Source organism: Hippopotamus amphibius, chromosome 7 (assembly GCF_030028045.1).
Source record: "Hippopotamus amphibius kiboko isolate mHipAmp2 chromosome 7, mHipAmp2.hap2, whole genome shotgun sequence".
Classification (NCBI taxonomy): Eukaryota; Metazoa; Chordata; class Mammalia; order Artiodactyla; family Hippopotamidae; genus Hippopotamus; species Hippopotamus amphibius.
Window position 1 is genome coordinate 14,903,468 of NC_080192.1, and position 26,755 is coordinate 14,930,222.

Genomic DNA, 26,755 nt, shown 5'->3' on the forward strand with positions numbered 1-26,755 from the left:
AATTTTTTTTCCATGTGATATATCATTCATCTTCTTCCATGTCTAGTTCTGGGGGGGGGGGGGGGTTTCTAATACACTAAAAATAATCACAATACAATGTAGTGTTTATCTGTGTAGCACCGGAAATTATCCCACACCCCTCCTGTAGCACATGCACCATGGGAAACTGCCTCAGATGATGTCATCACTTCTGTGGCTTTAATTCCACCTCTAGGATGATGACTTGAAAATTCATGTTTCCAGCCAACCTCTCCCGGAAACTCCAACTACACACCTGATGTAGCCATTAGATGTCTAATATCATTATTTCTGCTCTTGCTACATTCCAGACACACTGACCCACCTTTGCTATTCCCTCCGCCCATTCCCTTCAGGGCTTTGCCTGCCTGGCTTCTGAAGCTCAGATCTTAGCTCAGATACAGCTACTCAGAGAAGCCTTCCTGGACCATCCTAACAGAGGAAGCATTTCTCCCCTAGTTGCATTATCCTACCAATTACAAGACCACCCCACCAACTACATTCCCTTATTTCCTTCATAGCACTTCAAAATCTACACATTTTGGTTTGTCTTGCTTTTTGCTTGTTTATTTTATATCTCCATCTGCTAGAAGATAATCTCCATGTGGACATGAATTCTGTCTTTTTTACTAAAGAGGAACTTGTACATAGTAAGTGCCCAATATTTGTGGATCTAATGAATGGACTAATCTATGATGACTGACAGTAAATGATTCTGTGAGGAGGGTGTCTTCAGGCTCATATCACCATCGATGTGGCTACGTACTAATGAATAAAGATTTTACAGCACTTTACAGTTTAAAAGCACATTCTCCTAGGTTATTTCTATGGTCTGAATGTTTGTGTCCCTTCAAAATTCATATGCTGAAATCTTAACCCCAAAGGTGATGGTATTAGTAGGTGGGGTTTGGGGGATTGATGCCTTATAAAAGAGGCCCCAGAGAAATCCCCAGCTCCTTCCACCATGTGAGGACAAAGCCAGAGGATCTGGCTGTGAATCTGTAAGAAGGTCCTAACTGAAACATTATCATGCTTGCTCCTTGATCTTGGACTTCCCAGCTTCCAGAACAGTGAGCAATACATCTGTTTTTTATAAGCTATGTTGTCTTAGCTTATACATTTAACTTAGCTTATGCGGGCCAGTGATATTTTATTATAGCAGCCTGAACAGACGAAGATAGTTAACATTTTTTTTTTCACCAGCACCTATCAAGGTAGATACTACTTTTTTTTTTTGAACTTGTAATTTTTTTTTTTTGGGGGGGTACACCAAGTTCAATCATCTGTTTTTATACACATATCCCCATATTCCCTCCCTCCCTCGACTCCCCCCCCACCCTCCCTCGAGTCTCCCCCACCCTCCCCGTCCCAGTCCTCTAAGGCATCTTCCATCCTCAAGTTGAACTCCCTTTGTTATACAACAACTTCCCACTGGCTATCTATTTTACAGTTGGTAGTATATATATGTCTGTGCTACTCTCTCACTTCATCTCAGCTTCCCCTTCAACCCCGCCCCCTACCAAACCTCGAGTTCTCCAGTCCATTCTCTGCACCTGAGTCCTTGTTCTTGTCACTGAGTTCATCAGTACCATTTTTAGATTCCATATATGTGAGTTAGCATACAATATTTGTCTTTCTCTTTCTGACTTACTTCACTCTGTATGACAGACCCTAGGTCTATCCACCTCATTACATATAGCTCCATCTCATCCCTTTTTGTAGCTGACTAATATTCCATTGTATATGTATGCCACATCTTCTGTATCCATTCATTTGTTGATGGGCATTTAGGTTGCTTCCATGTCCTGGCTATTGTAAATAGAGCTGCAATAAACATTATGGTACATGTTTCTTTTGGGATTATGGTTTTCTTTGGGTATATGCCCAGGAGTGGGATTACTGGATCATATGGTAGTTCTATTTGTAGTTTTTTAAGGAACCTCCAAATTGTTTTCCATAGTGGCTGTACCAACTTACATTCCCACCAACAGTTCAGGAGAGTTCCCTTTTCTCCACACCCTCTCCAACATTTGTTGTTTCCAGATTTTGTGATGATGGCCATTCTGATCGGTGTGAGGTGATACCTCATTGTGGCTTTGACTTGCATTTCTCTGATGATGAGTGATGTTGAGCATTTTTTCATGTGTTTGTTGGCCATCTGTATGTCTTCTTTGGAGAAATGTCTATTTAGGTCTTCTGCCCATTTGTGGATTGGGTTATTTGCTTTTTTGGTATGAAGCTGCATGAGCTGCTTGTATATTTTGGAGGTTAATCCTTTGTCCGTTGTTTCAACTATTTTTTCCCATTCTGAGGGTTGCCTTTTAGTCTTGTTTATGGTTTCTTTTGCTGTGCAAAAGCTTTTAAGTTTCATGAGGTCCCATTCGTTTATTCTTGATTTTATTTCCATGATTCTAGGAGGTGGGTCAAAAAGGATGTTGCTTTGATGAATGTCATAGAGTGTTCTGCCTATGTTTTCCTCTAGGAGTTTTCTAGTGTCTGGCCTTACATGTAGGTCTTTAATCCATTTGGAGTTTATTTTTGTGTATGGTGTCAGGAAGTGTTCTAATTTCATTCTTTTACATGTTGCTGTCCAGTTTTCCCAGCACCACTTATTGAAGAGGCTGTCTTTTTTCCATTGTATATTCGTGCCTCCTTTGTCAAAGATAAGGTGTCCATATGTGTTTTGGCTTACTTCTGAGTTCTCTATTCTATTCCATTGATCTTCCTTTCTATTTTTGTGCCAGTACCATACTGTCTTGATCACTATGGCCTTATAGTATAGTTTGAAGTCAGGAAGCCTGATTCCACCAACTCCATTTTTCCTTCTCAAGATTGCTTTGGGGGCTTCCTAGGTGGCGCAGTGGTTAAGAATCTGCCTGCCAATGCAGGGGACACGGGTTCGAGCCCTGGTCCAGGAAGATCCCACATGCCTCAGAGCAACTAAGCCCGTGTGCCATAACTATAAAAAAAAAAAAAAAAAAAAAAAAGATTGCTTTGGCTATTTGGGGTCTTTTGCATTTCCATACAAATCGTAAGATTTCTTGCTCTAGTTCTGTGAAAAATGCCATTGGTAATTTGATAGGGATTGCATTGAATCTGTAAATTGCTTTGGATACTACAGTCATTTTCACGATGTTGATTATTCCAATCCAGGAACATGGTATGTCCCTCCACCTGTTTGTGTCATCTATGATTTCTTTCATCAATGTCTTAAAGTTTTCTGCATACAGATCTTTTGCCTCCTTAGGCAGGTTTATTCCTAGGTATTTTATTCTTTTGGTTGCAATGGTGAATGGGAGAGTTTCCTTAATTTCTCTTTCTGCTCTTCCGTTGTTAGTGTACAGGAATGCAAGAGATTTCTGTGCATTAATTTTGTATCCTGCTACTTTACTAAACTCATCAATTAGTGCTAGCAGTTTTCTGGTAGAGTCTTTAGGGTTTTCTATATATAATATCATGTCATCTGCAAAGAGTGACAATTTTACTTCTTCTTTTCCAATGTGGATTCCTTTTATTTCTTTTTCTTCTCTGATTGCTGTGGCTAAAACTTCCAAAACTATGTTGAATAATAATGGTGAGAGTGGACACCCTTGTCTTGTTCCTGTTCTTAGAGGGAATTCTTTCAGTTTTTCCCCATTTAGAACGATGTTGGCTTTTGATTTCTCATATATGGCTTTTCTTATGTTGAGGTAATTTCCTTCTATGCCCATTTCCTGAGGAGCTTTTATCATAAATGGATGTTGAACTTTGTCAAAAGCTTTTTCTGCATCTTTTGCGATGATCATATGGTTTTCAAGGTAGATACTACTTTTATCCCCACCTTACCCTTAAGAAAACGGAAGTTAAACAGGTACATATAACTGGAGGTATGCTAGATGAGAAACCTAAAAAGCTGTCTGAAGTTCAGACAATGCCAAACAAACATTCCTGTTGTTCTTTCTCATTTTCCTGAACTGTCCTGGTTTTAGTACTGAAAATTCTGCATCCTTGGAGGACCAGGACAGTTGATCACTCTATCTTAAACTGTAAATTTAAGACATTAGATACTTCATGTAATCAGATCCCTGGCCATCTAAAGTGCAATGACTAAAACAAGGGGGATGGGAGTGGAGATGGGATTTAGAGACTAAAGATATCAAGTTCCACAATAGTTGATGAACCCACGTAAACTGACTTTAAAGGAATGCTGGGAGAGGACATCATTAATAACCTGAAAAGGAACAGACACTTAGAGATGCCATCTGTGGTCCTACCCTGAAAGATAAAGATGGTAACTAGGTTGGCCTAGTTATCAAGCCTCATGCTTTCAGAATGAATCTGATCCACCAAAAATCCAACAGGTATTCTGGGCAGTAGTGGCACCATCCACTGCAGGCACCCTGACCAGGAGAACCCAGCTTACTATCCCAGAAAAGAAAACTCTTCCTCTTCCAATTAATACAATTTAACACTTTTTTCAATACATTGGAATTCTTGACTTAAGCATTGTGATAAAGTAGCCATAACAATTTCACAAGTTGTGTGTGTGTGTGTGTGTGTGTGTGTGAGAGAGAGAGAGATAATTATTGCATAGATGGCATTGTCTGCTCATCTAGGTACAGACTGAAGTGTTCATTCATGTCATTGGGTAATTGAAGTGAAGCAATTATGTATCACATTTTGAAAGAGGCTTTTAAAAAAAAAATCCACCACTAGATGATTCAGACTTAATTATCTTGTCTTTGCGGCAGCTGAGTTCAAGGCTCAAGTGGAGAACACATCGACTTCAAAGGCAAAGGGAATTGAAGGTGCTCCCCAGCTTTGGATACTTCCTCTGCTTAAGGTAAGAATCATGAACAAACTTCAGGTCTTTGCCAGTGCACAGTCTCCCAACAGGAGTTACCCTCTTGCTGGAGATGACCTAGATTTGGTAGGACACCTTGAACAGCAGCTGTCACATATCCTGAATTATTTCTGTCTGCCTAGGTTTTTCTGTATTTTATTTCTTTTTTATGTCACTCATGCCTACCCAGAAGACTGTAAACAGCTCTAAGAAAAAAAATGAGAGTCGATTTGGACTACATGTTTAGTTTTGCATCCTTCAGCAGTGTTAAAAGGGTTGCTCAATAGTCTGGACTTATTTTTGCCTCCATTCCAGTGGAGAACTCAGCACTGTGGCAGAAAATTCTAACTTGTTTCTCACCTGGTGTGGTTAAGATTAAGGAACTGCTGTAATCCCTGTGCTTTGGGACCAGGTCTTAAACCACAACAGTGACCTAGATTCTGTCAAGCAAATGACTTTCCCATCTACTTGAATTGTTTAACTTGTTTGTGGTAAGTATGGTGTTTGGGGCAGGAGAAGAGTTGGTGTAAATTTTCAAGGCCCTTATCATTAGAGATCTTGGTATAAAATCTGATGTGTGGGCTGAATCCCTTGAAATATTCTCCAATTCTGCCCATATTCCATACCTGTTGAGTTAGATTTCTTATCCATTTTGTTATTTGTCTTAACTGTTAGCTTGGAATATTCTTATAGACTAGGCTTCTTTAAACCAATTGAATTTAATTTCTCAAACTTTGCCTCTATTTTAAAGGCTACATTTCATTCACTCATCACTCCTTTTAATCAGTTCTTCCAGAGTCTGTCAAGGCTCTCTTTCATGCATGGTGATAGTAAGCTGATCTGTCTCAGGACTTTTTTTTTTTTTTTTTTGGCTGCATTGGGTCTTTGTTGCTGCACACAGGCTTCAGTATTTACAGCATGCAGGCTCAGTAGTTGTGGCACGAGGGCTTAGTTTCTTCATCATGTGGGATCTTCCTGGCCTAGGGATCGAGCCTGTGTCCCCTGCATTGGCAGGCGGATTCTCAACCACTGCGCCACCAGGGAAGTCCCTGTCTCAGGACTTTTCTAAGTTGTACTTGAGTTGTCTTATTTCTAGTCATCAGAATGGCTCAGGCAAGAGCCATCTAATTTAGATGTGTTATACTGTCTGGACATTGGTGTAGAAATATAGTGACTTCTGAGGTTTTGAATATTGGCAAGAAGGAATTCCTCAGAAGCAACAAAAACCTTGCTGGCAGGTTTTTAAGTCATCTTGGATCCGTTCTTTCAGCAGGCAACTCACCCTGCCCTTGCTTGTCGGCCAGATGACTTAACCTTTTGGGAGTCATCCCCTTGCTTGACAAGGTTCCGTTCCTCCCCTGCCCGTAAATCATCATCCTAACCAAACAATTCAACTGAAAGTTACATACAATCCATCCCTTTATAGCCCAGTAATTTTATTCACTCATAAAATTTCTAGAGGAAAAATATATGTTTTCTGTGTGCAGTTTTGAGTTCCTGGATGGATTGCTATCAGAGTAGACCAATTCAGAAACTTCCTTTAACCAAGAAGTGAAAGCAGGTTTTTTTTTTTTTTGCTGCTGGAAGGGAATTTAAAACTCCATTTGTGCCCAAGAAGACACAAAGGGATTTGCACTTTGATGCTTGAAAATTTCCAGATGCTTAATGAATTTTTCCACATATAAGATGGCATCAAGCAACTCCTATTTGAAATTCCCAGATGAAAATGAAAAGTCTAGCACTATGAAGTCATTAAATGAAAACAAAATCATAAGCACTAGAATTAGGAGCCAGAAAAACAGGTTTGATTCCCAAGAGGCTGACTTACTATGTGATCTTGGACAGGTCATTTGGACTCTCTAAGCCTCTGTGTCCACATGTCTAAAATGGAGGGAGGAGAATAATAATATCTACCTCAAAGAATTGTTGTGAGTTTTGGGAATGGTAAAGAAACACAAGTTTATTATTTTAATTGTTGTTCCATTCACAAGTGATATCTCTGCTTTGGTTTATTGTACTGTAAAAATGGAGAGCTATTTATATGATGGTTGATTTTCTCATTTTTTTCAACGTTTTCTAGAACCTTCCTTAGTTTACCAGGATCTTGTAAGCGAGTCAGTTGGTCAGTTAGCAAATATTTATTGAGGTCTTGCTATGTGCCAGGCAGAGATATAATTTCTACCTTACTTTGCATACAATCTAATGGGTATAAGTATAGACTTTTTGGTCTAGCATTCTTTCCCATTGCTTTCCACTACTATGAAAATGTTTTGCTCTTTTAAAAAAATCCCTCTCTTGTGATAACCTATAACAGGAAATAATCATATATCTATAGATAGATAGAGAGATAGATGTAATAATTGCTTTGCTGTACACCTGAAACTAACACAATATTGTAAATTAACTATACTTCAATAAAAAAAGAAACTCTCTTTTGCCTGCGTGGGCAGGACACATCCATTTGCAATTCTTTGCCTGCAGTGATATTAGCATGGCTACACATCAGTATGGCCTCACCATTTGTTAAAACGTGAAAATACTTCTATACCAGTTGGTAAATAGCCACTAACCTAAGCCCGAAGAGTGTTAGCTCTCACTCCCATAGTCCCATCCACCTCTACCTATCCCCCACTTAAGGACCCTGGACCACTCCCAGGACAACTAAAGGATCAAGCAAGGCCTAGAACAGATGACAACTGGACTTAACTCTTGCATCCGTTCTGAGGATAAGATGTTGTTGATGTCACCCTGCCTCCCAGAATGTGGAGGACTTCACACTTGTTTATCCCACTCCTCACATTTCCTCCAGCCCTCAGGTTACTCATTGCTTGATCAGAGACCCTCCTTTCCTCCCGGAATTCCTTCCCCTCAGCTCTCACTCTTGTTCCTCTGTGCTTTCCTTAGTGTTGTCTTCACCCTGAGCACCCTCAAGCCACCCTCCCTTTGGCCTGCCCCCAGCACTGCTGCCTAGCTTCTTCCTGTAGATTGTCCTTTATTACCCAAACCACCTCCATAGGGCTGAGACATCACAATGAATGCATAAGGCCGTAGCAGTTTTTAAATATTGAAATACTTCAGTATCTAATAGTAAATAGTCAGGGCTCTGAGTCCCCCACACCACCCCCCAGTATATCCCTACCACACTGGCCACTCCTCCAAGACTTTCTCTGTCCTGCCCACGATCTAGTACCTAAGCTTCCTGACCCTGCTCCAGGACCCTGGCCAACAACTGTTCTGATGGAAGAATGTGCTCTGCTAGTGTATAAATGCTTTGTTAACCACCTCTGCAAAGAACTGTAATATAACGTAGAGTGAAATAAGGGCTATTCATTGATTCATTGATGCCTTCTACCAGTACCTATCAATCACTCACTGTGTCCGAGACACCACGCAAGCCAGGCTCTAAAACCTCCAAACCTGACGAGGACTTTGCCCTCATGGCACTTACGTTCCAGTAGGGGAGACGGACAATAAGTAAAAAGAATAAACATAGACACGTGAATAAATATATATATATATTGACTGAGGGTTCAGAAGGAAATGAAATTAGCTTAGGGAAGTCAGAAATGGCTTCAGAGAGAAGACTGTGGTTACAGTGCACCTTAAGGATGCACAGGGTGTCTGCAGGCCTAAGTAAAGGGAAACAGCAGGTGCATGGATATTAGAAAACGTGGGGTGAGTGTGGGGACTTGTCTGGACAAGGGTGGGTGGGAGGGATTGTTATGCAGGGGAGGCTCCTGGGAGATCAGGTGAGAAATGTAAACAGGTTGACTGAGCCAGCCTCTTCTCACACCTGAAGATGGATTTATGCACCACAGAACAGACAAGCCAAGACCCTAGTTCTCAACCTCATGACCTTCTAGCAAAATGCCCTCATGAGCACGCACCAATCTGAGCATAGGCCCACTGTGTAAGTGGGGCAGCTTGTGCACTAGACAAAATGCCAGCCCAAGGGATGAGTGGATCAGCCCTTTCTCTCCCCATCAAGCTGGATACACTAGTGTGGGGTTTTCCTAGAACACTTTCTGCTGGCCCCACTTTGTGCCAGAGGCTGGTATATCTCCAGAGGGCCATTTCACACAAAAGCCCAAGATAGGCTAGCAACAGCCCTACTCGGACACTCCCTCCCCTGGTCAGACTGCTCTGCTCCTTTCAAATAAATTCTCTACATCATCCCATTCCCACCTCTATGGCCTTATCCAAGAGCACACACAAACCCCTTTATCAAACCTCTTGCTTTTCTCGGCCCAGCACTGACTCTCTCTCTCTCTCTCTTTCCTACACACACACACACACACACACACACACACACACACACACACACAGCCCTCTTACAATGACCTTTGCCTTCATCTAGACTACTAAATCCCAGCCCCTGTATGAGTCCTTCCCTGCCCAGCTGTCCTGACTCCTGCCTCTGCCTGAATTCACAACTCCTACAACTTCCTCTTCCCTGACCACACCCACAAATGCCTCCCTGATTTGTTGCATGTCTGTGTGTTAACTTCGTGGGTATCTGTGTGAATGCAGTAATAATAGCTCACCCAGCTTGTAAACTCCCCGAACTAGAAACAAGGCCTGTAAATGTATTACTCACTCAGCTGTCATTGAAAGAGACCTATGTCACTTTTGCTGGTGGTACCTCTGCTTCATTCATCAAGAAAATGGAGTGACATTAATTCAGCGAGTGCATTAATTCAGTAAGTGCACATTGAACATCTACTCTATGTCAGGCACTAGCAATGTAACAGTGAATAAGATGTGGTCTTTCTCCTTGGAGAAGATATTTATTTATTAAGTTTTTTCATGTGTCTACTATGTGCCAGGCATTGTACTAGACTCTGGAGCTGTAGAAGTAAGGCAAGTAAAGACAGTCACACGGCAAGATGGTACATATTACGATCAAGGACTGCACCGAGTACTGTGGAACCTCAGAAGGCATACCTGGCCCACTTCATGGTTTCAAGGAAGAGACATTCATTCATTCAGTCAGTCAATCTATCAATGTTTACCCATTGCCTACTGTGTGCAAGTCACTGTTCAAGGTGCTAAAGTGATGAAGTCCTTCTCCATGAAGCCTAAAAATTCCTGTACAAGAGAAAGACAATAAACAAATAAGTAACTGGAGACTATGCTAGGTGATGCCAAGATGAGTGCTTTGGAGAAAAATGAAGCAAGGGAGTCATGGGAACATCAGGATCATGGGGGAGGGTGTTTTCGTATAGAGTGGTTGGGGAAGGCTTCACTGAGACAACACTTGAGATACCTGAAGAAAGTGAAAGGCCCAGCTGTGTGGTTTTCTGGAGGGTGACTCTGCCAGGCAGAGGGAAAAACAAGCGCAAAGACCTGGGATACAGGCTGCTTAGAGTAGTCAAGAAAGACCAAGTCAGCCGGTGAGGCTGAGGCCACATCAGCCATGCGTGTGTGTTAAGGAACGTCAACAAGGAGGTAGAGGTGTGGGCAGGGCAGGGCCCTGAGGTTGGTGGAAGGGCTTTGGCTTTTATGCTGAGTAAGATGAGGAACCATTGGAGGGCTTTAATGGGACAGGGGGCAGGGGTGACAAATCTGACTTTCATTTTAAAAGGCCCACTCTGTTGTAGAGAATAGCCAGAAAGGGGCAAGGGAAGCTGAGAGACCAGTAAGGAGACAGTTGTAAACATCCACGTGAAATGATACTGACTGGTGTAGTGGTTGGAGGTGTAGTGGTGGAAGTGGTGAGCCTGCCTGCAAGTTCATTGTGTGTCAGACACTCAAATGGATGCTTGTGTGTTGTACAAAGTGAGGTGGAAGCACAGAGGAGAGGGTGAAGAGCCCAAAATGGCCTGGTGAGGGATGCTTTCACAGCAGGAACATTGGAGCTGGCCCTGGAGGATGCATTCATTAGAAAGGTGTGGGTGTGTCACCCAGAGGCAAAGAGAGAGAGAGAGATGGATGTGCCTGTGTGTTTACATTGGGAGGGTTATAGAAAAAGCCCTCAATCATGTGAGAACTGACAAATTGAAGAACAGCAAATAGCTCAATGTGGCCAGCTCAGAACACTACCACTTAGGAGAGGAGGGAAAGGAGCTTGGAAGAAATGTGGAGGCAGTTATGAACGGCCTTGATTGCCAGGCCATTGGAGCTTAAACCTGTCTGTCTTGTGGGCAGAGGAGAGTCATCAGGGATCTTTAAGCAGATAAGTGGTTGCCTCACATCCACTGAGGCCCTTTCCAAACTACTGACTCATTTGTTCTAAAACTAAAACATTCCCCTATGGCACCCCCATTATCCTTCCCAAGGAATATCCAAATTGTTACATTTATTGTAAGGCTCTTGTGTTACATTGCATTATATCTTACTGTGTTACAATCATCTGTATGTGTATGTCTGATTCACCCAATATTCAGTGGGAAGCAACGGTCAGGTGCCACACATAGGTCATCTCTACATCCTCAGCACCTAGAACATGTTCTGGTGTGTTCAATAAATGATTACCGGATGGATAGATGGATAGATGGATGGATGGATGGAGTGAGTGAGTGACTTCTGGAAGTACGCAATGAGAATGAGAAAGCCTAGAAATGCTAGATGGAATTGGACAATGAGAAAGTCAAGAATAATAAAGGAACTATAAATGTCGGCTAATTGCAGATGTGTACAAAGATGGTCCAAGTCCTCTGGGGATGTTTCCTCCTATGGAATCTCTACATCGCATCCGCTCAGACCATTTACCCTGGAATCAAAGCAAGGATTACTCAGCGGGCTCTGGACTATGGTGAGTTGGATGCTTTCAGAAGCCAAGCTGAACCCTCCCCCCAGATGGAGTCTGTGACCCAAACCCAGAAGCTCATATTGGTCTGTCTCATGACTGAGACAAGCTCTACTGTGGGGTGATCCAGAGCTGCTAAGATGGCTAGGGAGAAAATGTTGTCTAAAAAATAATCACCTTGACAATAGACATATCCAAGCACTTGGAACAGAATCTCACAATACCAAATGCCCAAATATTACCTACTGTTATTTTCACACGTGTGAACAGTCATCACAGTTGCTAATGTCCCCATGTTACAGATGAGGAAAGCGAAGGACAGAGAGATTTTATAACTTGCAGAGTCACACAAGCTAGTAAGTGACAGTGTTGGGATTCAAACCTAAGTTGATAGTACTTTTGGTTCCATCTTTCCATCCTTTACATGCTGTCTTTACATCTCCATATTACAGTATTATTCACAGTATTGTAGAGGATAAAATCTGCTCTTCTTAATCACCAACAAGGATAGAATATGTGGATGTGAGCTTAAGCTAAAAAGAAAGTGGTAAAAGCAAAACTTCCTCCTTGAGAGAGTTAAAATGAAAAGATCATTCTTTGTTACTGTGTAAGTTACTTTTCTCAAGCTCTTTAATATGGAAGAGGGCTCTATTTCTCCACAAGCTCAGAGAAATGTGTTCTGTGGTGTCATTATATAAAGACGGGTTTATTCCAGGATTAAACAAAAGAAGTGGTTGCTAACCTTTTTGGAGTGCTGGGATCCTTTAAGAATCTGATTAAAATGTGACCCCTCTCCCCTGAAAAATGAGATAGATATATACACACACACGACCCACTCATAGTCTTTTATTAGAATTTCAGGAGGTTCAAGAGTTCCCAACAGTCCATGGACCTCAGGTCCAAAATGCCTGAATTTAAACAATCCAGTAGAGAGAAAGGACAATGTAGAATAACTTTCTGGAACTGACCATCAGGCATGGATTCTGGAGCCAAATTGCCCAGATTTGACTACTGGGTCCCCCAGTTCTTAACTGTGTGACTTAGGCAAGAACTAACCTCTTTTGAGGCTCAGTTTATTCATCTGTGAAACTGGATGATGATGATACTTTGTACTTTTCCTATAACACTGTGCTGTGTTAACATTCTCTCATGCTGTTAGCTCTGGGTTCTTGGCCAATTTCATTAGCTTCTCTGAAGACCAGTGTTTTCTTCTGCAAAGTAGGGACAATAATATGCACTTTATAAGAATCCTGCTTTCTAAGTATCTAAGAGCATGGCTTACTTAATAAATTTCTCTTGTGTGTTTAATGATATTACGCCATCATCTTTGCTATCAATAGACATTTTCTTTGGTTACCTTACAGGCGTTCAAGTTGGGATGGAAGTGATTGAGCAAATGGTCAAGGAAAGACACATCGCAGATATAAAAGGTTCTGAATCTCTTGAATTTCTGAAAATTGATTATGTGAACTACAATTTCACAAAGTAAGTAAAAGAGATGAGCATTTGTAACAGTGAAACTAATCTTTAAAATCTCAGGGTTGTGGATGTGCCACCATGAGCCCTGGTATAACACCAGAATGGAGTAGAAGTTAACCAGCCTTTGGTGATAGGCTTATCAGTAAATCATCCAAGAAAGAGGGGTCATGGAGCTGACAAAGCAAGTGGTGTTTGGCTCAGAACATGTGAGTCCAAGTCACGTTCCTGCTGCACACTCGTTGTTTGCACCTGGCGAATCTGCTCAGAGTCTTAATGTCCTCTCCTCACTCTGAAAATGAGAATTCTAATTCAATACAGATGTTGGCTGTGGCCACCTTGCCCCCAGAATTCTATTTTGTTTTGTTTTGTTTTAATTTATTTACTTATTTATTTATCAGCCACATTGGGTCTTCATTGCGGTGCACAGGCTTCTCATTGTGGTGGCTTCTTGTTGTGGAGCACAGGCTCTAGGCACACAGGCTTCAGTAGTTGTGGTACATGGGCTCAATAGTTGTGGCATACGGGCTTAGTTGCTCCGTGGCATGTGGGATCTTCCCGGACCAGGGCTTGAACCCGTGTCCCCTGCATTGGCAGGCAGATTCTTAACCACTGTGCCACTAGGGAAGCCTCTGCCCCCATAATTCTGAATGAAATTCTTGTTCGTTCCATTGCTACCCCTACCCCCATAAACCTAGATGCAGAGTTCAATCTCAGTCTCACAAACAAATCTACCCTCACCAAGTCTTGTCTTATTTTGTAAAATTGAGTCAAGACTTCAGAGGTCATAGGAATGGGCTGTAAGGCACTTGGCTTTCTGCCCTCTTGCTCTCTAGACCTACCCTCGTCCTCTGGAGCAACAGAAGTTTCTCCCCCGGTCTCATGCATAGCAGCTCCACCCACTCCTGGGTACCAAAGGATCTTCCTAAACTCTTTTCCAAGTAATTTTCCCACCAATAAACTTCTCTTCCTAGGAAGAATTCTGATGGTGGTTATAATCTTTTCTACCATGTTACAGCACTAAAATCAAGTGTCAGAATCAGTAAACAGTAAAAACCAGATGATGTAACAAATGTGAAGATACTTCATAAAACTGAAGCTGCTGAACACAGATTAGATGATAGCCTTAGTGGTAGCATAAAACCATCAGTGTAAGAACAATGGAATTGCCACATTGATCCAGAGCCTTGTTTCACCCAGCCTAAGTTTGCAGATTATAATTACCCACCCTCTCAGGCTGGATAGACCCCAACTGGATCCTTCCCTTGCCCAGTGCTGCTCATGCCAGTCGAATGAGACCAGGTTCAGCAAAGCAGGCATAAACTTTATTCATTGATCAAGGAATGGAGAGGGAGAGCTCGTGCTCTAAAAACACCTTCTCCCCATGGTAGGAGAGTGGGAGAGTTTTAAGGAATAAGAGGTAGGTGCCTCATCAGAAACTGGGGGAAAGGGCAGAGATTTACAGGAACAGTGCTGCATGCACGGTCCCTTGCACCCACCACTCATTGTGCCTAGCAAGGTACGAGTCCCCTTTTTGGGGCAGAGATCTTAGCATGGTGATGAGGCAAAGGCAACTTTTGGACACTTCTAGGTTTCCTTGGCACAGACACTGCTCTTAGGCCGAAACTGGTTCAGGGTAGTTGACTGTTGAGTTTCCTTTGAGGAGTAACTGATAAACATCTTTGACAAACATCAGGTGTTTTGGAACAAGAATAGAAATAGGTTAAAGCAGAGATCTTTCGGCTCCTTGGGGTATGTATGGGGTGATGCTATGAATTAGGAAAAAAGGTTCATCTGAATATAAAAGAAAATTAGAGTGACTTAGATGAAATAGGGGTTCATTTTTGTCTCACAAATAATAAGCTCTAAAGAAACAGTGGAAGAATCCTATTGAAGCCCCACAACTTCATCAGAATACAACTGTCTTATATTTTTCTGTTCCCCAATCCTTAACTCTGGCCTCTGGCCTTGGTTGCCTCATGGTCTAATATGGCAGATGCTGTAATTATAATACAGTCAGGCATTCAACAAGGATTTGTTGAGCACCTACTGTGTGCCTAGGCTTTGTTCTAGGCATAGGGTATACCACAGTGAATGACACAGATACGCCCTTAGTGTCTAGTGAGAGATATGAATATTAAATATATATTTACAAATCTAATGATTCAATTATACTGATGATAATGCCATAGCAGAAAAATCCAGGTTGATTCCTATAATATCAAGTGAAGGTAAAGATGAAGAGAAACAGGTATTGTTAGTGGGAACAGATAAACTAGTACAATAATTTCAGACCTGTGCTGTCCAAACAGGAGCTGTGAGCCTCATTTGACTATTGAACACTTGAAGTGTTTAATTTCAGTTTTAATTTAAAATCTCACACTTGATTCAGTTATTAAGGAACTTTTAAGTCTGGAACAATTTGAGTATGTAAGTTTACTCTTTCAATTGAAAATTTTATCAACTCTAAATACAGATCAAGTATTTCTGATGAAAATTCAATATCCAGATTGAGGTACATGATGAGTATAAAACACAATGTATTTTGAAGGCTTATTTTCGAAAAAGGAAAATAAAATATCTCATTAGCAATTTTTATATTGATTACATATTGAAATTATAATATTTCCCATTTTTAATGACAAGATAATGTTAAGTTACATATATGGCTCACATTATATTTCTATCAGACAGTACTATTTTAGGAGGTGATTTATAAGGATTTTTTTAGGCATGCTTTTTGACCCAACAATTCTACTTCTCAGCATCCTCCCTAGAGAAACATCTACACAAACAGCATGTATGAGGATGTTCACTGTGGCATTGTTTATAATATAGAAATATTGGAAACAATCTAGATGTCTACCCACAAAGCAATGATTTTTTTTTAAATCCGCAGCTTGCATTACTCTGCAGCAATTACAAAGAATGGGTTAAACCTATATGTATCAAAATGAAAATATTTCCAAGACACATTAATCTCCACCATCCTCTTTTCACAGCGACACTCAGGGTATTTGACAGAGAATAGATAGGAAAGGATGAAGAAATGAGGAAATAACAATCATTTCTTATCAGCTATCATATTTAAAAATTTTCCCTAATCTTAGTTCATAACAATGCTTTCTCCCGTGCAACAGTTATACACAGATGACCTCACTTTGTCTTCCCAACCTTCCCATGAGTCACTCTGACTGAAAGAAGTTAAATGCCTTAGCCAAGCTTGTACAGCTAGCACAAAACTTGGCTGCAAGCCAAGTGTCCTTTGCACGACACATGAAGTGCCACAGCCTAGTGGTTAAGAAGCCTAAAGACAGTTGAAGGAGGCTTCCAGGTCTGGTTCTGCCACTTATATATGACTTCACCAAGTTTCTAATCTTCTTGTCTCTGAATTGCAGATTGCAAAATCAGCCGCAGCCTCAAAGGATTATGGTGAGGGTTAAAATGAGCTAACGCATGTGAAGTGCTTCCCCAGTGCCTAGCAGGTAGTAATTGCTCAATCGATGGTCATATGATAATAACTTATCATAATGTTCATGGCCATCGACCTATGTATGTTGCACGCCACCTACTGCCTCTAGTTACCTGTGTGATAGCTCAGAGAATCCTAGGCGGCATTAATGCTGTAAAATAAGTTTCTCGGACTTCCCTGGTGATGCAGGGGACACAGGTTTGATCCCTAATCAGGGAAGATCCCATATGTCGCAGAGCAACTAAGCCCATGTGCCACGACTACTGAGCCTGCTTGCCACAACTACTGAAGCCCACACGCCTAGAGCCTGTGCTCCACAATAAGAGAAGCCACCACAATGAGAAGCCTGAGCACCACAAGGAAGACTAGCCCCTGCTCACCACAACTAGAGAAAGCCTGCGCGCATCAATGAAGACCCAACACAGCCAAAAATAAATAATAAATAAAATAAAGTTCTCTTTAAAAATAAATAAATAAAATAAGTTTCTCAACTAGGGAAGTTGTTCACATAGAGGGCCTTTGGGAGGAAGGCATGTTGTTTATTGTCTTGGTGATTGCGGGGTGGGAGGAGGGACACTGTTGCCATTTAGTTGGTACATACGCCAAATATCCTGCAATTTATATAACAGTCTTCTACCAAAAATAGTTGTCCCATCCAACATGCTAATGTTGCCCCATTGAGAAACACTGGAACAGCTGCAGGTAAAAATAATGATGGCAATGTTTTGTCTTTAAAGAAACTAAAGAAGTAGATTGATTATTTGCAGATTTGTTTCTAAACTTGTTCATTTTCCCCCTCAACTAGATACAAGGGGCTCCCTGCCAAGGGTATGAGGGGAATAAGAAGGCAGTGTCCCAAGGCTGCACTGCAGTCCTGTGGGTTCTTCCTCTATAGGAATTCACTGCATTTCTGATTTTGCCTTACTTAAAGATGTGCTGGAAGAGTTGCACTGACTTCTCTGTTTCTTGTTTCACAGCATAAAAATCAGTGCCTTTTCATTTCCAAATACGTCACTAGCCTTTGTGCCTGGGGTGGGAGTCAGGGTCCTGAGCAACCACGGCACTACCAACATCAGCACAGACTGGGGTGTCAAGTCTCCACTTTTGTAAGTATTCCACTGAAAAGTCTGCTACTATTTTGGGAGGAAACGGAGCAAAAAAATCAGAAGTGTATAAATTTGCCAGTGTATTTGGCATTAGGCTTCTCTCCCTCAGCCATTAACCATCTTTCTCAGGAGCATTTTTCCAGGAGAGATTTAAATCAGAATATCTCTGCTGGGGGCAGAGGGGAGGGGGCTGAAAAGCATCCTTCCCTTAAAGGCAGAGTCACTGATCAACAAGTCATTTAAGATTTCCTGGGGCTTCCCTGGCTCTCCAGGGGTTAAGACTCTGTGCTTCCACTGCAGGCGGCACAGGTTCGATCCCTGGTGGGGAACTAAGATCCCACATGCCCCGCGGTACAGCACCCACCCCCCAAAAAAAGGAGAAAAAAAAGGGGAAAAAAAGAGTATTTAGGTCCAAAGGGAATTCCTTGGTCGTCTAGTGGTTAAGACTCTATGCTTTCAATGAAGGGGTGTGGGTTCAATCCCTGGTCAGGGAACTAAGATCCCATATGCCACAGGGTGTGACAAAAAAAAAAAAAAAAAAAAAAAGATTTCCTAAGAGCTGAAAGTCCCTGACTGTTAGAGGCATGGATGTGTTTAACACTGCAGAGCCCCAGTGAGTCACTGCCTGATCTTGAGCTGATCATTGGACGTACTTCCCCACCTGTAAGGGCAACTGATGATAAATGGAGCCTTCCTACCTCACGAGGAGGTTGGAGGAGGGTACTGAGCTTGAGCCCAGGTCTCCCCTTACCAAATAGGCCTTTGCACCCTAATATAGAAAGGAAGGGTCGGGAATTCCTTGGTGGTCCAGTGGATAAGACTCCCCACTCTCATTGCCAAGGGCCTAGGTTCAATACCTGGTTGGGGAACTAAGATCCCACAAGCCACTGTGTTTGGCAGAAGGAAGGAAGGAAGGAAGGAAGAAAAGAAAGAAAGGAAAGAAAAAGAAAGAAAGAAAGAAAGAAAGAGAGAGAGAGAGAGAGAGAGAGAAAGAAAGAAAGAAAGAGAAAGAAAGAAAGAAAGAAAGAAGAAAGAAAGAAAGAAAGAAAGAAAGAAAGAAAGAAAGAAAGAAAGGAAAGAAAGAAAGAAAGAAAGAAAGAAAGAAAGAAAGAAAGAAAGAAAGAAAGAAAGAAAGAAAGAAAGAAAGAAAGAAAGAAAAGAAAGAAAGGAAAAGAAAGGAAAAGAAAGGATCAAATTCATGGTACATTTACAGACCACCTACTATGTGTAACTCACTGTCCTGGGTGTAATGCTTAGGTCTGCCTTGGTTGATGCCCCAGGATAACACATTCATTCATTCATCCATTTGGTCATTCAACATCCATATATTGAGTGCCTACTGTATCCATTTATAAATGGTACTGAGTATCATTCATCCCCATCTCAAGAACTCCAGTCTTATAGAAAGTAGAGAAATGACATGCTCCCCCAAAAGAAACATAGATTCATGTTTTATTCATTTCTTTGCTGACTCATCAACCATAGCTTGAGTGCTTATTCTGTGTCAGCCCACAAGCTAAATCCTGAGGCATAGAGATGAATAGAACCACTCCCGTAAGGAGTTCATGGGCCACATCTAAGTGTCACCTCCCCATCTATGCCCCTCCTAAATAACGTGTGGCCACCTTTACCCCTGTGTCTCTCCCTCCAGACAAGCATCATATATGAATGGTGCTTAATACATGCTCAACCACTATGGGGGCCAGAGCACTCAAGGTTAAATAAATGCAAGGTCCCTAAAGCTGTCGCCATTCACATATTCGTTATTTCATTTGTTCAGTAGATATTCATTCATCACCTTCTCCACTCCCACCTGTTGTTGGTGCCAGGAATCCAAAGGTGATGAAGTTCCTACCCTCCTGGGGCTTAGAGACTGTGGTTAATCAGAGAAACAAGATCCATCTCCACCCTTGCCCAGGCTTGGGTAGCCTTGCTCTTTTTCTCTCAACAGCCAAGACTCAGGAGGAGCTGACTTGTTTCTCTCTGGGGTCTACGTCACTGGTATAGTTGTCCTGACCCGAAATGACTTCGGTCACCCAATCCTGAAGCTCCAAGACTGCTATGCCCAAGTGAGCCACGCAGACATCTTGTTTTCTGGAGAGCTCAGGTGAGCGAGAGCACCCTGGTGGGCGGTGGCCAGTCTGCCGCTGGATTCTCAGACGGCACTTCGGGGCAGTTATGAACTGGCAGATATGATCCTGTGTAAGCCCTTTTTTAAATCTTTTTTTCCCTAGTGGCCTATACAACTCCTTTGCTGAGCCTCTGGAGAAACCCATTTTAAAGAAGTTAAATGAAATGGTAAGTCTTTAGAGGTTATACAGCTGCAGTGACATGCCATCAGCAGCCATTCTGCCATGCTTTGATTAATTTTTAGTCAATAAACCTTTCCTGAGCACCTACTGTGTGCTAAGCACCATCCAAGGCACTTTCACACACATTATCCTTTGCAACTTTATAATAGTTTCTCGAGTGCCTACTGTGTGCCAAACATTACGGTAAGTGCTGGGGACGAGTCCTCGCCCCAGGGTGGGCAAACAATCAAAAAGCTTTGTTTACTGTGTGCCTACTGCATACCCAGCACTAAGCTAGGGTCTGTTGAGGATATAAAAAAGGAATAAACTTGTCATCTTTTTAGGAAAACCCAACTTGTGAAACAGTAACTGAATAAGTACTTGAATTTTGTACATACTTACGTGGTCATTAGGTTGAACTGAAGGGGTTCAGAGAAATGGAAAAATTAAGTAAACAGAGTCTGGGGGTATCCTGGGAGATATTTTTAGAGGGTGCGGACTTGAACTGGGCCTTCAAATATAGGTAGGATTTGGATAGGTAAGGAACGAGAAAGAAGAAAGGATGTTCTCAGCCAAGTGAAACAGTATAAGTTAAGATGACGTCCAAGTATCTTGATTACGGAAGTCAGTGTTCGAGGAAGGGAAAGGTGGAATTGGCCACGTGCCCTCTTTCCAATCCTGACAATATCTTCCCTGAATGCTTTACCCGCATTTCTGGGGAGCCAAAGAGAAGGGTGAGGAGGACGGGAAAAGAAGGAAGATTTGTTTCTGGAAAAGAGGGGCAAGGATGGTGTCTGGAAGGCAGTAGGTGCAGAATGAATGACAGTGAGGAAATCAACATACGGAGACCTTAAGCAATTTGTCCATCAAGGTTGCCCGGCTGGTCAGGGGACACTGAAGCTTCGCAGCCTTTCCCCATCCTTACCTGGAAGTTGCTAAATGCCAGTCAATGTGCATATTAAAGTGACTGGGAAATAGTGCTGTCACCTTCAAGTACCCCACACTAGAGCATTTTCTTGTTTGAAACAAGACATGGTCCTTTGGCCTCTGACAAGAAGCCAATAGTTAAGTTTGCCTGGAGCTCATATATGACTTAGAAATCATAGATGCTTTGCTTCTAGGGTTCCCTCTGTGCCGCTGGAAAAGGCCAAGAGAGCTGAGACCACAGCTGTCTAGCTGAGTCAGACCAGATTTCAAATCCTACTGATCTAACTCCTGGCAACTTGCTTACCCTCTACATGCTTCTGTTTTCCCATCTGCAAGTAGGGGACAGTAGTGCCTTCCTCTCAGGGCTGCAGTGCGGATGAAACGAGGTTAGCAACAGCTAACATTTACCAAATGTTTACTATGAGCTGGGCAACCTTATGTGGATTGCCTCAATTTCTACTCACGATAACCTGACGCAGTAGATACAACTATCATCCCCATGTTGCAGATGAGGAAACTGAGGCCAGAGAGTACAAGTAACTTGCCAAGGCATGCAACCCTAGGCAGGCAGGCTCCTGAGCCTCTGCTAGTAACCACCGTGCTGAGTGCTCAGTACATGCCTGGCACACAGCATTGATCTTGGTACTCTTCCTCCTTCCTACAGATGTGCTTGGGTCTGATCCAAGATTGAATCTCTGATTCCAAAAGGGGTTCTGATCTAAACAGATGTCCAATCTAATGGGCTTTCAAAGTAGCCCAGCGAGGAAGTAAAGGCCCCGCTCTAAGTCTCCCTGGCAGGGCCTGGAACTCTGACAGTGGAGGTGGGAGGCAGGGGCATCCCTGCAGCTGGGAGAGGCTGAGTGGTGCCAGCAGCAGGCTCCCCAGGTGTCGTAGCACTAGCATGGACTGGGCACATGCCCTGTCACACCACAGAAATGAAAGCCAAGGCTCGTTCTTTTGTGGGGCTGACTGGGTATAGTCCCGGTTGCTATGGAGTTGAGCCAGCATTCAATGGCACGCCATCCATCCATACAGAACTTGAGGCCCACAGGCATCAACTAATTTAAGGGAAAGTCCAAAGGGAGAATGTCTCCTCACCGGGAGGCCTTTGTTGGCAGGGTCTAGGCCCTTAAACTGAGGTTTCCAGTACAATGTGATAACCAGCATTTTTTTTTTTATTCCCTTTATGGCCAGCTCTGTCCCATTATCACGGGTGAGGTGGAGGCACTGAATGCCAACCTCAGCATGCTGGAGGGTGAGTCCCAGAACCGTCTCTTCCAGGTGCTTCTCCTCCCACCTTCACACTCAGGTGCTCTCCAGGTGTGCTTTGCTCTAGCTCTCTCATCTGCTTTCCCCTCTGCAAGCTAGCACCTCAGGAAGGTGCATGGGAGGACCCACCCATGCGTAGGGCTCGCTCTTTTCTGCTGCTAACCAGCTTCACTGCAGGAGGTGACTTCAGGAAACTAGATGCAAGGCAGAGAATTATACTCTCTTGAGCTTGAATCCCAGCTCCAGCACTAAATCCATCTTCTTCAGAATGATGAATGCTCATCCTGACCTGTTATCCCCTGGTTCTAACCCCTTCAGTGGCTCCTATAGCTGCCTTCAGGATCAAGTCCAAATACCGTAACATGGCCTACGAGGCCCGCCCACCATGCTCCGGCTCCCTCTTAGCTCTCTGGGCTTCATCTTGCACCTTTATCTGCTCCAGCAATCAGACTCCTTCTACTGCCTCACACCTTGCTAGACAGTCATGCTGTCCTCTCTACCTAGAAGAGCCTCCTCTCCCTCCCCTGCATCCGTCTATTCACTTGAGATATTTACTAAGTACTTATTTCTTTGTCAGCACTGTGCCAAGCCCCGAGGGATACAGCCCCTTCTGCTCCCTACCCCTCAGCCATCCCTTGTGCTGTTCACTCCTCTTCATCTTTTAAGGCTCAGCTCAGGCATAGTCTCTCCCAAAAAACCTTGCCTGACAGCCCGCACCCCACATTCCACCTCCCCTATGCTCACATGATACTTTGGGCAGATCTTTCTCCCTGCACTGTATCCACTCAACCCCCGATGGTATGCTGAGCCCCTGTAATAGGCTGGGCGCTGCTGGTGGTGGTGGGGATGCAGCAGAAGGCCTGGGAGACAGAAATCTCTGCTCTTATGGGGCTGGTGAGAGGAGACAGCCAGCCAGCAAGATAATATAATGTATGGCATCATTGAGATAAGTGGTAAGAAGAAAAATAAAGCAGCTAAGGAGCTGGCAAGGGGTTTTTGTTTAAAATTGCATGGCCAGGAAAGGCACCACTGAACAGGTGGCATTGGAGTAAGGACCTGAATGAAGTAGGAGGCGAGCCGCTCTTAGATCTGGATGAAGAACATTCTAGGCAGAGGAAACTGCAAGCTCAGAGGCCCATGTGGGAGCATGCCGAGTGCACTGGAGGAGCTGGGAGGCGTCCGTACCAGGAGCAGAGGGAATGAGGGGCAGGGTAGCAGGAGATGAGGTCGGGGGCGGGGGGGGGGAGCGGGGAGCAGATGGTTAGGTCTTCAGGGCTCTGTAGGTCATGACGAAGGCTGGCTCTTAGTCTGAGACGGGAAGACTTCAGAGAGTTCTGAGCACAGCTTGCGTGACCTGACATATTTTAAGGAGATCACTCTGGCTTCTGTCTGTTAATAACAGGACAGGATTCAAGAGTGGAAACAGAGAGAGAACTTAAGAGGCTAGTCAGTGACCCATATGAGCAAGGAAGGCAGGGATCTGGATGGAGTGATGAAGATGGTGAGATGCGTTCAGATTCCGGATGTACCTGGAGGGTAAAGACAGTGGTATTTGCTGACACATCGAAAGCGGGTCATGAGGAGAGTCAGGGATGACCCCAGGGTTTACTCTGAGCAACTAGAAAATTGGAAGAATGGAATTACAGATACCGAGATGGGGAAGACTGTAAGAATAGATTTGTAGTAGGACCCTCTGGAGCTCAGTTACAGATCTGCTCTTATTACACTGTATTATAATTTCCTGTTTATAAGCCTGTCTCCTCCTCCAGACTGTAAGTTCCTTGAGGGCAGGGACTTTGACTCTTCTCTGTGTCCCCAACACCAAGCACAGTGCCCAACGCACACTAGGTTAATAAATATTAGATTGATAAAGGGATGAAAGGAGATGGTGGCTGGACAGACGGACTGATGAGTGGACGCAGATAGATGAATAAAAAAGAATAGATTGGAGAGGTAGGGAAGGGGAAAGAAGATGTAGAAAAGATGAAGAAGGAGCCAGTGGAGGAGCCCCATGTCCTAGCTTGCTGCAGGCAAATTTCTTTACCTCTGGGAGCGTGCATAGAAGGCTGTTTACCAAAAATTTACTGATGTTTCTCTCAGGGCAGTGTGCTAAAGAAGAGTTTTCACTCTCTTCTTTTGATTTATTTACTTTTCCTGGCTTTTGAAAAGTGAGCAAGTATTATTTATGAAATAGGGTAATGGTTAATTTTTCTTTTAAATAACAGAAGATCAAAAATCATGTTGTGGAAAACATTAATCATGCATTATACTATACCTTTAATGAATGTAAATTTTCTTTTTTCTTTGTTATTTAGTTTTAAGAAAGATTGACAACTATACTCTGCTGGATTATTCCCTAATCAGTTCTCCAGAAATTACTGAGAATTACATTGAACTGAATTTGAAGGTAATTTTATCATAATCAGAGTCCTAATCTTGGCTATCAACAGCCAGTATTCAAGGAAGAAATATTATGTGCAGAAGGAAATACAACTACATTCTCTTCCAATAATTTAATTTTCTTTCAGGCAATTCTCTCATGTTTATGTGCCTTTAAAAGACTCTTGAACATTTTCTTGATTGGTAAATGATTGTTTGGGTTGTGCAACATATGTCTGCCTTCTTCAAGAAAAGTATCATGATGTCTCTGCTTCTGGGAGTAAGGTTTGAGGCTAGAAGGCAGCAAGTAGAATAGTCTGAGTTTATTAGAACTTGACAGATCAGTACATTGTAAATATTGATACTTCTATTCCTAACTCTCAGGTTAGTCGATTTAACTGAGGGCTGCTGACCTGTCAGTGCCATTAGAACATGATAATGGTACTTGCTGATTCTGGAAACATGATTAACTGTGCTTTTGCCCCAAAGTTAATATCATTGGTGCTTTTTTTTTTTTAAATGTATGTTGGCTTATGTTTCAATCACTCAGAATCACTCAAATCAGTTAAATGTTACACAAGACACCATTTTGTAATAACAACCTATAGCTAATGAAGGCAGCAATAAGAATGCCACAAAATGCTTTGAGCTATTTAGAGTCCTAGGTCCTTCTGAGTCTTTCTGTGATGCCCCAAATGCTCAGAAGTCATGAATTTTGAAGGTCAAAAGTTTGACATCTCTACATGACACTTCAGGAACGATTCATAACTGTCCCCTCCAGCTATGTGCACCAGACACACTCAGATATGCTCAAGAAGTCATCAGAGCTTTGAAACATAGTCCCTAGTCAAGGAATCAGGGGACTCATGGTTTTTTCATCCCTACTGAGTTTCTGGCGTTTTCCTCATTCTGGCTTGAGTGGGTCCACCTTCTTCAGTCTGCACGTTTAGAGTCTTCCCCTGATACACTGGTCTTTCTCTCTGTTTCCCCACAGGGCATATTCTACCCTCTGGAAAACCTCACAGATCCTGCCTTCTCATCTGTTCCTTTTGTGCTCCCGGAACGCAGGGACTCTATGCTCTATGTTGGAATCTCCGAGTATTTCTTTAAATCTGCGTCCTATGCTTATTTTACAGCCGGGGCTTTCAACGTCACTCTCACCACAAAAGAGGTGAGGAGAGTTAACAGATGGCGACATTTAATCTTATTATAAGTATCCTACTGTAGGGGGTTTTACTTCATAGTTCTATTCCTGGGCCTTTGTAGACACGATCACTCCTAGCAGGACAATGAATGGATTGTGGAATGAATGTTGATATTAGTTGGAGAGTTGTTGAGTTTCTAGTTCTGCTAATTTCAGCTTTTTATGATACTGGGCCACCGTTCTTCTAGATTGATCTTAAATAATACCAAGAACCTCTTCCACTACTTATTACCTGTGACAAACACCTATGAAAAATTGTCAGTTTGAATGCGCTTAACTTCTCTGTGCCAGATTTTCATCATTTGGAAAATGTGAATAATAATGATTCCATCCTCATAGGGTTGTTATGGGCATTAAAGAGGTTTAAATATATGTAAAGCACTCAGACCAATGCCCAGCACAGAGTGCGTGCTCTGTAAGCATCGATTATCACCACCATCACCACCATCATCATTATTTGTGTTACGCCAACATGAAGATTTCTTCTGTTGGTAATTACAACTGACATCTACGATGACCAGTAAATAGCACAGATACTCACTGATCCTCTTTGCCGTGCCCCTCCCTTTTATAATGAGAACTCTCTCTCTCCAGCCAGTCAACTAACAACTTTTACTGAGCATCCCTTAGGAATCTTTTCATTCTCTAGGTCTTAATTATACAAGTAATTATAAATCTTATGTTCAAAATGCTGGTGGCAACACCAGCTACCCTGCAGTGCTGAGAATTAGACACTCGAGCTTCAGACTTGGAAACCATTCATCTGGGAAGATAAATTACTTTTGCGTCGTATGTCTCAGTAATCTCTAAAAATGAGGACAATAACACAAGACGTATTGTTAACCACTGTAAAGTGTTTACATGTGGATCATATCTGTATGATATACACTGTGTTCCCAAGGTTAAAAGGCACTTTCTCAAAAGCAGTGTAACTTCCTGTGTGACCTACTTCACTGGGCCTCAGTTTTCCTGTGGGTGGGCTATAAAATGATCGGTCACCTTCAAATACTAGGCACTTTTGGTGCAACAGCTTCCTGATTCAT

General features: G+C 42.6%; 1 protein-coding gene across 3 annotated transcripts in view; it reads left to right on the forward strand.

Annotated features, from left to right (window-relative positions):
* The first annotated feature begins 4,734 nt into the window (after nt 1–4,734).
* Nucleotides 4,735–26,755, forward strand: part of BPIFC (BPI fold containing family C) — a 37,966-nt gene continuing 15,945 nt past the window's right edge. Inside the window, exons 1-10 of one of the 3 annotated variants that reach the window (XM_057742309.1) lie at nt 4,749–4,840; nt 9,667–9,828; nt 11,471–11,594; nt 12,953–13,073; nt 17,514–17,642; nt 19,594–19,749; nt 19,877–19,940; nt 22,055–22,115; nt 24,445–24,536; nt 25,503–25,679. In XM_057742309.1, coding sequence (XP_057598292.1) covers nt 9,727–9,828; nt 11,471–11,594; nt 12,953–13,073; nt 17,514–17,642; nt 19,594–19,749; nt 19,877–19,940; nt 22,055–22,115; nt 24,445–24,536; nt 25,503–25,679 — 1,026 coding nt within the window. In that variant the 5' untranslated portion in view covers nt 4,749–4,840; nt 9,667–9,726. Of the gene's footprint in view, nt 4,841–9,666; nt 9,829–11,470; nt 11,595–12,952; nt 13,074–17,513; nt 17,643–19,593; nt 19,750–19,876; nt 19,941–22,054; nt 22,116–24,444; nt 24,537–25,502; nt 25,680–26,755 lie in introns of all 3 variants that reach the window. The other 2 variants (XM_057742310.1, XM_057742311.1) reach the window with 2 other exon arrangements.